At 50.2% G+C, this 9763-nt stretch overlaps 1 protein-coding gene across 1 annotated transcript; it reads left to right on the forward strand.

Annotated features, from left to right (window-relative positions):
- Positions 1-6409: 6409 nt before the first annotated feature.
- Positions 6410-7370, forward strand: LOC125556186 (mavicyanin-like). The gene is made up of 2 exons (XM_048718969.2): positions 6410-6721; positions 6816-7370. The coding sequence occupies exons 1-2, from the start codon at positions 6556-6558 to the stop codon at positions 7139-7141; spliced, it is 492 nt and encodes a 163-aa protein (XP_048574926.1). The 5' UTR covers positions 6410-6555; the 3' UTR covers positions 7142-7370.
- Positions 7371-9763: the final 2393 nt, after the last annotated feature.

A 9763-nucleotide genomic window follows, 5' to 3' on the forward strand; every position in this document is an offset into this window, starting at 1 on the left:
AAATAGTCTTGATCGCGAGGGTGTGAGATTGCTGAGTCCCCGTGACTCACAGATACTTCCAAAACCAGCTTGCAGGTGCCGATGAGTCCGTGCAGATGACGCAACCAAGCTCAGAAGGAGCTCGATGAAGATCTTGTCCTTTGTGTTGTTTCGTACTAGTTGATCAGTAGTGGAGCCCAGTTGGGGTCGATCGGGGACCATGTCGCATTTGGGGTTCTTCTTTTATTTTGGTTCCGTAGTCGGACCTTGATTGTATTTGGATGATGTAATGCTTTATTCATCTATTGTGTGAAGTGGCGATTGTAAGCCAACTATGTATCTCTTTCCCTTATGTATTACATGGGTTGTGTGAAGATTACCTCACTTGCGACATTGCTTTCAATGCGGTTATGCCTCTAAGTCGTGCTTCGACACGTGGGAGATATAGCCGCATTGAGGGCGTTACAACCTCCTCATGCCACGTGGGGGATTTGAAGCAACTCGGCACCCCACACATCACCGGCGACAGACACCCCGCCATTAGTGGTATGCCCGTACACTCACATTCATGTGGTGGCTCATCAGATGGCTGTCACGCGGCATCAACTCTTGGCTTGCGGCTAGCAGGATGGAGAAGACAAGTGAGCAGGGGAGAGGCATGCGAGCAGGCCGCTGCAATGTTCTGACTAGGAGGCGCGCCTTTTAACCGGCCAAAAGGCTGGCGCCCTCCACTTTCTTGCCTCGATCCTCTTTCCGATGCCACTCATTCCCATCTCTCCCGCATTCAATCCACGACCCACTTCCTCGTCAAAAGCACATCCGTAGGAGCACCCCTCGTCTTCCATTTTGGGGATGAGGAGGAGCAGCAGCCCGCGGATCCTCTAACCCCCTTTGGGGACCAGATGAAAGTGACCCTGGAGGAGGTTGAGCATATGGACGCTGCCCTGGAGCAGTAGATTTGGGCCCCGAGCAAGTCGAAGCGGTTGAATGGTCGGCCTGGGACGAGCAGTTGAGGCGCATTTCCAAGCCATCCAGACCAACATTGCCGCATTCTACGCGGCCGTGGCATTGGTGGTGGTCGTGGCCAACTATAGTATGACCTATCTATAAAATTTGTTTTGAATCAAAATCGAACTAATATGGAATCAAATGTGTCCCGGTTTTTTGATTTTTAGGGAAGAACCCGTTGTAATCAATGACAAGTGAGACACACATGTAAGAAAAACAAGGATGATTCCTTTTGAATCTGTTTTCCCCGTGGCCTCCACATCCGTGGCCTCCATCACCAATATGGAAAATCTATGGAGCGCACTCTCCATATGACGGATGGTGATGATTGATACGGCAAATATGCTAAAGTTGCTCTTCTTAAATGTTTGGATACTGCATCCGCGCATGTCGTGGCGTACTATTCTTCAGACCGAGTCTGAGCTCCGGGACTGACGGCTGAGTATGTTCGTTGTGGCCTATATGAACTAGGACCCCATGGCCAGTAAGAAATAGTGATTGTTTGTTGGGTGCCAGGGTCTGAAGCTATTACGCAATCTCGGGTCCGCTACACCAGCGTTTCCGACCCACATGCGTTAACCAGGCCCAACGAAGAGCAACACCGACTTATGTGAGGCCTTGGGCCCTCTCCCCCAAAATACTAGCCTGTTAGGAGGGGACTCCCCCACCCTTATAAATCGTGTTGTGTCTCCTCCCACAACCAATGTGAGACTAAACCCAACAATCTCCCCCTCACACATCGGTCACCCATGGGCCCGCTAACACCAGCGTTTCTAGCCCACCAACTATGACCGGCCACCCGTGAGTTCACCGAGATTTATTTCGGGCACCTGGGCTCTGATACCACTTTGTTAGGGTTGTGTCGAATATTATTGTACAAAGTAGGTTACAGTTGGACTTGGTTTTGGACTGTGTGTAGACAGGGTAGGAGTTGTGTCCTAATAGGACACTTGTATCCTAGGCATCTCATATATAGTGGAGGTAGACACACGACGTAACCTATGCCAACATAATAGTACAGGCACACGGGGGAGCTGGCGGTGTGTGCCGGCGCCCAGGCGACCGGGGTGCGGTATTGTAGCAGTGTCATGGGGAGGAGCGCCCGTAGTCAGGCCCTGGGGATGTAGCCATATCGGTGAACCTCATTAACAAATCTCGGTGTCGTGCTTGTGTGATTGCTTGGTCCTCTGTAGATTGATGGTGGCCTCGAATTTATTCTAACAAGTGGTATCATGAGCAAGGTTCGATTTGAGGCTGCGCTTGTTGATCTAGAGGTGATGATGCCAAAGGCTGCAAAAGAAATTAGTTCAAACCATGGTGTGTCAAGCAATCAGGAGCAATCTCGTCGGTGGTGGATGGCAAACTAGGACTATCAATGGAATTTTCCGAAGCAGCAGAAGTCAGCGAGTACACAAAGGAATCGGAAGCGAGAGGCAGACCGATTTGCACCAGGAGTTCTCGGCGGCGGCGCGGCAGATAGCGCAAGTAGCAGGTCAGATCCGATCGGTTCCAATCGAAACCAGGAGCAGCATGCTTGACCTGGACAAGTCCCATGCAAGAGCGAGCGATGCGGGTAGGGCCACGTAGCAGCGCAACATGGGTCTTGGCCCAGGCGGGGCTCCGCCATTGAGGGAGCGACGGCGGACCAGGGGCGCAAGTCCCAGGAGCCAGCTCGGGCGCAATACCCGGCGAGGTCCTAGTTTAGCTGGCTCGTGCGTGCATGCTGGAGTTGTATGTAGCAGATTGACACGAGTTTTTGTTGGAAAAAAGTCAGATAATGCAGGCCATCGTATCAATTTGATGTGTCGGACAAAACAAATAAAAAAGGATGGGAGTATAGACCCAGGCGTCATGTGATGATGGAGTTCGTACATGTCTCTTTGGTACGTGTATGCATGTTGGATATCTATAAGGCTCTATCTTTTGGCACTTTGTTTCGGGCATGGATTGTATACAGGATGGCAGCATGATTATGACGCAGAGCCGCAAATTCACACGTGGTTGATGGAGTTGGCAGGTTATGCTATATATTCAAGTGTTGCACCAGAGATATGCAGGAAGTATACTTGAAGGGGTAGCAGGAAGCCAAGTTGATCAAGATGAAGTGCATGCGGCCGGAGAAGGCGACGTGTGTATAAGGCTCGGAGGAATCTGGAGTGCGTTGTGGCAGGATCATGCATACACAGGGCGTTAAGCAAGGCATGGAGATGTGCAGGGCAGACACGACACAGGGTGGAGCATGGCTGCAATCGGATAATTTCGGCTGGTCGGACTGGACAGTCTGATGGATCGATATGGATGTCAGTTGAGCAGAAGACGGCGGTGATTTTAGCGATGACGACATAGGAACGTGATGTTGATGGTGGCCGACTTCTGGAGCATGGAAACATGTGGTGCAGGCCTGAGGGCTTGTGCAGCTTTGACATGGCTATGACGCAGGGTTGATTTAAGGCAGTGTACACATGAGAGAGCTTGAAGTCGACAGGGCGCGGGGGGTAGAATAGCGCAACTACATGGAGTCATGTTGAAGGTGGAGATGGAGTCTCATGGATGACTATGCTCTGTGTTGATGGAGGGGCTACGGTGTAAGATATCGGAGAATCGAAGCCTATTTCAGCGGGATATGGCGAGAGACACGTGGATCGGACTGGCTACCAGTGGTTTGATGGAGACATGATACTTGGCATCGGACGGTGATGATCGATGGTTCTCTGCAGTGGGGTTGAGTCAGTGGGGGCTAGCTACCCAGGAGACTCGGCCAGGATAGCAGAGGCTCGACGTGGTGATAGCGGCGAGGCATGCGGTAAGCACGAGACACCGCGACAGGCCAAGGCACTGGTGGTCAGACATGTGTTCAGACAAATTATGTAGGGGGTGCTGAAGCAGTGTTGACGAGTACCAGATTCAAGTTGGTGACTGGGTCTATCGGTGCCGGAAGATGGACAGGAGTTGACCATGGAGAATCTGAGAAAGTGACGAAGAGTCTGAAATTGTCAAAAGCTGTGAGAATACATGGTCGTATATTATGTGGTGTTCGGTGCACATGGCAAAGTGCAGATGAAAAATACAGAAGGAGGCGGAGTGCTATAGTTGTGGGACATGCCAGAGACTATCCGAAAGAAGGGTGAGACAATTGCGAATTTGATTCAGGGTGACATAGGACGACGGTGAAATTCCTTCAAGTTTCAGACAGACGGTCATGAAAGAGCGGTGATGTTGAGTTCATGTAACTCTAATATGTGGCGTCCAATATGTTAGTTGTTCATTTTCACACAGGTCAATGATCGGTGTGTGATTGCGTTGAGCGGATATTCTGGAAGTTGGGAGCACAAAGTAGAGTAAATATGATCTTAATTTTGCTCGAGTGTTGACTGTGAAGAAGACGAGAAGGTACTATAGTTGCAGGTGGAGTCACATGGAGTCTGGGAGTAGCAACGGTGTTCATGACGTATTTCAAGTCCAATGTACATGGAGGTTCGACGCATGGATGAATCCAAGGTGGTGAAGAATATTCGCCAAGGTGAAGTTTGTTAGAGCTATGTCGAATATTATTGTACAAGGTAGGTTACAGTTGGACTTGGTTTTGTACTGTGTGTAGACAGGGTAGGAGTTGTGTCCTAATAAGACACTTATATCCTAGACCTCTCATATATAGTAGAGGTAGACACACGATATAACATATGCCAACATAATAGCACAGGCATGCGGGGGAGCCGGCGGCGTGTGCCGGCGCTCGGGGTGCGATGTTGTAGCGGTGTCATGAGGAGGAGCGCCCATAGTCAGGCCTTCGAAGATGTAGCCATATCGATGAACCTCGTTAATAAATTAGGTGTCGTGTTTTGTGTGATTGCTTGATCCTCAATAGATTGACGATAGAATTAGATTTATTCTAACAGAAGCACCGTGTAATCCTGATAATGTTGAAGAACACTGCGTCTGAAGAATGCATATGTACTCCTTTGGTAAAGAAATATAAGAAAAGTGATATAAACGCTCTATATTTCTTTCCAGAGGGAGTATGTGTGTCGCATTATATTTCCACCCAGTACATTCTGCGGTTACACCTGCCCGGCTACTCACATGATACGCACGCTCTGTACACGTCTAAAACTGCACCTGAACCTGAAGATGGAAGATGCATGACTGCTGCATCCGCATGAACATTCCGTGATGTACTGTGCTTGAGACCGAGTTTGAGCTCTGCGCCTTCCTGTCCGGTTGTATCCTATCCTTTGCCCTCTCGTCAGTCTCTGTACGCCGTACGCGTTAGGTGGAGCGCGTTCAGGTCAAAGGATTTGGTGAAACAGCACACATGCATTCTCCTCCGTCCGTCCCTTCGTTTCATTCATGTAAAAAGCACAGCATCTCTTTCAAAAAAAAAACACAGCATCGCCACCATCATGCACCCTGTGCGAAAACGATCCATCATAGGAGCAGGAAAACCAACTAAAACTAGCCCATTGCCTTTGCTGTTCCTGCGCTTTGGCATCGCATCGGTTCCCTGACCAGCCAGGCGGAGCACCCTACTACTGATAATGTTTGTTCATTCAAAAGCCAACGAAAACCCCGGCCCTCCTTTTGCGTTCTCAATGCGCCCCAGGTCTTGATCCCTCGATCATTTGCCCAAAAGCTGGCAGAAAATTCACACGTTTCAGTCCTAGACAAGTGATATATACTGCTATGTGAGTGAGGCCGCCAGCTCGCGAGCGGCGGAAATGATACTGCGCCGAGATGCCGACCAGCTAGGCGCCGGCGGCGCTTTGAGTGAGCCGCACCCAAGGCATTCCGTCCGTCCGGTTCCATTCCCTTCACGGTTCACACGCTGCACCCACACCGAAAGCATTTTGTCGACGAGAAACCATATCAGCGAAAAGGGAGCTGTCACCGGCTACTGGTTCTTTCTTTAAACTTTATACTTAGATAATTGTTCGTGCGTTCCAACATGAGCATAGACATTCTAATAGATTAGACCGTGACTGCACGCCTGCACTTTAATGCACTAAAATTTTAGCAAAATTTTGTGCGCAATCACCATGATTTATCTGTCATCTTATTGTTTAGAACTTATATTGAGCAAGTTTTTATACGCAATCATCATAATTTACATGTCATCTTCTTGATAACACTTGTATTTGATAAAAGCTTACCAAAGAAATTATTGTTTTCTTTTAGAAAGTTAATAAGACATGATACGGTTAAGTTGATTTTAGAAAAATATAAGATAGAAGAAAATTCAAACATGGAAGGCAGAGAGAGAGAGAGAGAAGGGATGGGGGACGTGAGATTGGACGAAGGAAAGGTGAAACGGAAAGCTTATGTTTTTTAGTAAGTAGAGAGATGGAGATTTAGTAGTAGAGATTTCGCACCGGAAATTATGAGAGGGGACGTGGAGATCTGATGTGTATAAATAGACCTCTCAACCTCCGGTCCGTTGTGCGACACCGCTACATCCACAGTGCGAAAGGGTTTGGGTGAGTGGTAACATACATCCATCGTCATATATCCTTTGCATCCTTTCCAGTGCCAACCTCTCTCGTTCGCACTCTCCTTCCTCATATCGTCGACCATATGGCGTCCTCCTCTGCCGCTCTCCTCGCGGTGCTCGTCGTCGCGGGCTGCGCGGGCATGGCCGCGGCCGTGTCGTACACCGTCGGCGAAGCGAAGGGCTGGGTGACCGGCGTCGACTACTCCGGCTGGACCAGCGGCAAGTCGTTCGCCGTCGGCGACACGCTAGGTGAGCGACCGAGCTCTTCGCCGTCGGTGACAAGCACGAGTATACTGCATGCACGTACTACGTGTTGAAATTGTGTTGGAATTTTGGCTTGCAGTGTTCAGCTACGTGAGCAAAGTGCACACGGTGACGGAGGTGAGCCAGGGCGGCTACACGTCCTGCTCCGGCAGCAACGCGCTGGCCAAAGACGACAGCGGCGCCACCACCGTCACGCTCGCGACCCCCGGCACGCACTACTACATCTGCAACATCCCCGGCCACTGCGCCAGCGGCATGAAGCTCGCCGTCACCGTCGCCGGGGGCGGCTCGTCCGCGGGAGGCTCCACCCCGTCCGGCGCCTCCGCCGGGGGCTCCCTGGCCCCGGCGATGGGCGCCGTCGTCGCCGCGGCGGCGGGGGCTCTGCTCAAGGTGGCGCTGTTCTGAACGTCGGCGGGCGTGCCAGGGCAGAGGCAGTGCAGGTCATCGGTCACTTTCGAGGATTTCGGTCGTCTTAATTTCGTGTCGTGTTTGCACGTTGGTCTGCGTGCCTCCCGGGGTTTGTGGTCGTGCCAGAGCATTATGGATTGTGCGTTGTGACGAATACTTTTCTATCCCTGACAGTTCTTTTCGTAATAAGAATACTTTGTGCAAGAAAAAGTCTCTCTTTTTTTTGCGGGAACAAGAAAAAGTCTCTTGTGGTCAAGAGATAAGAGTATCTCCAACCGGCGCCGGTCGGGCCGCGCGCAAAAAACACATATGCCGCGCGCGCATCACCTGATTTGGCGCGACGCGCAGCGCTGGCTCTAGCAACCGCGCTAAAATGCAGCGCGCGGGCGCCGCTCCAGCAGCGCGCAAAAATGCGGCGCGCGCGACGCGCACAAACAACATATGCATTCGAAACCAAAAGCAAAAATATCAAAAACAAACAAAAATAAATAGTTCAATTTCGTTTATTACAACTCAAACAAACAGTTTATCGTTCAATACAACAAATAGTGCAATTCAACACAACAAATAGTTCAACAATACAATAACAAACGCACAAATCATGATGCTCTTTGTCGTCCATTCCATACCCACCACTCCTCAATGAGATCCTTCTGAAGATCATTATACGCTGCGGGACGTCGAATGATATGATAGGAGGCAACAAAACGGGCTACCCTTTCAGCCCTCTGTCGCACTCGCACCGGATGTCCCAAGAGCTCATACTAAGAGTAGTCTACATCTTGGCCACGCTCATTCTTGATGATCATGTTGTGCATGATCACACAAGCGTGCATTATGTACCAAAGCATCTTCTGATCCCAAAATCTAGCCGGTCCTCTCACAATAGCAAATTGGGCTTGCAAAATCCCAAAAGCTCTCTCCACATCTTTTCTAGCCGCCGCCTGAGCATTGTGGAAATCAAGATTTTTCTTACCTTCTGGCTTTTTCAACGGTTTGACAAAGGTTTTCCATTTTGGATAGATGCCATCCGCTAGATAATAGCCATAGTTGTATGTGCGGCCATTTGCTACAAACTGCACCGGTGGCAACTCCCCATTTGCAATCTTACTCATCAGTGGTGACCGGTTGACAACATTGATGTCATTCAAAGATCCAGGCATTCCAAAGAATGCATGCCAAATCCAAGTCTCTTGATCGGCCACCGCTTCAAGGATTATAGTGGAACCCTTTTTTTGGCCGTGGAATTGCCCATGCCATGCCTTTGGATAATTCTTCCAACTCCAATGCATGCAATCTATTGAGCCAAGCATGCCAGGAAAGCCGCGAGCTTTGTTCATCGCCAAAAGCCTTGCGACGTCTTCAGCGGTGGGAGATCTCAAATACTCCTCGCCAAACACTTGCACAATTCCGACTGCGAAGCGCTCGACACACATGATAGCTTGGCTCACACCCATAGCCAAGTGATTATCAACTAGATCAGCCGGTATACCGTATGCCAACATACGCAAAGCGGCTGTCACCTTCTGAAAAGGTGCTATGCCCGAGCTCTCCGGCGGCATTCCTCCTTTGCTGAAAAAAGCGGTCATGGCTCGCTAGTTTCTCTGCAATGCGCCTGAACAACTCGGTGCTCATCCTAAACCGGCGACGAAAATACGACTCGGGGTATGTAGGATTCTCCGCAAAATAATGCCTGATCAATCTGTTGTGGGCATCGATCATATCCCTCCAAATTTTTTGCCGACCCATAACCGAACCACCGTGTTTTGGTTTTTTATTAATATGCATAGCTAGGATCATTGCAAGATCCTCCTCCTTTTCCATATCAAATTCTTCTTCGGAAGAATCATACGACGAACTCATCTACAATGTTGAATACTATGCTATAAATAAAAAACTACAATCAACATGCACGAAATTCATGGCTTTTGAGCAATACATACCTTCTAGGCGTTTTGTCGAACACCTAGCGGGTGCCGAGCGGCAGCGAGCGCGCGGGCGCTGTTCGTCGGCGGACCAGCACGCGCGCGGGGCGGCGGGCCTAGAGGGGGGCCGGAGAAAGCGCGCGCGGGGCGGGGATAGGCCGGGGAAGCGCCGGAATGGTCGCCGGGTGGCGCGGTCGGCGGCGGCGGCGCGGCTGGAGGGGGTGGGAGGTGCGAGCGAGCGCGCGAGAGTCCAGTGCGCGGGAGCGGGCGCAGCAAATAAGCGGCGCGCGATTGAGTTTCGGCCCGCACGCTGGACTACGTATGCCGCGCGCGCGGTTTTCGCGCGCCCGTTGAAGCAGCTCTTCCGGTTGCGCACGCGTTAAAAAAGAGGATTTTACGGCGCGGCGCTAGTTTGGCGCGCCTGTTGAAGATGCTTTAAGAGTCGCAATTGTTATCGACGACACAAGAACGTGCATCATTGTGCTTCAACCACTTCTTTACGGCCATATGCGAACCGATTATTTAGGCTCTTATCGCCGAGGACCGATTATTGGCACACTAGGGTTTTTAGTTTTGGAAACAAATGGCAAAAGATTTGCACGTTTCATTGATTAAGGAGAATTGGTTTTAAGTACAAACAAACAATGGCCATAGCCCATACTAAGGCACAGAAATGATAATAAAAAACTGACGT

Source organism: Triticum urartu, chromosome 5A, assembly GCF_056163025.1.
Source record: "Triticum urartu cultivar PI428250 chromosome 5A, HENAU_Tu73, whole genome shotgun sequence".
In the NCBI taxonomy this organism is placed as follows: Eukaryota; Viridiplantae; Streptophyta; class Magnoliopsida; order Poales; family Poaceae; genus Triticum; species Triticum urartu.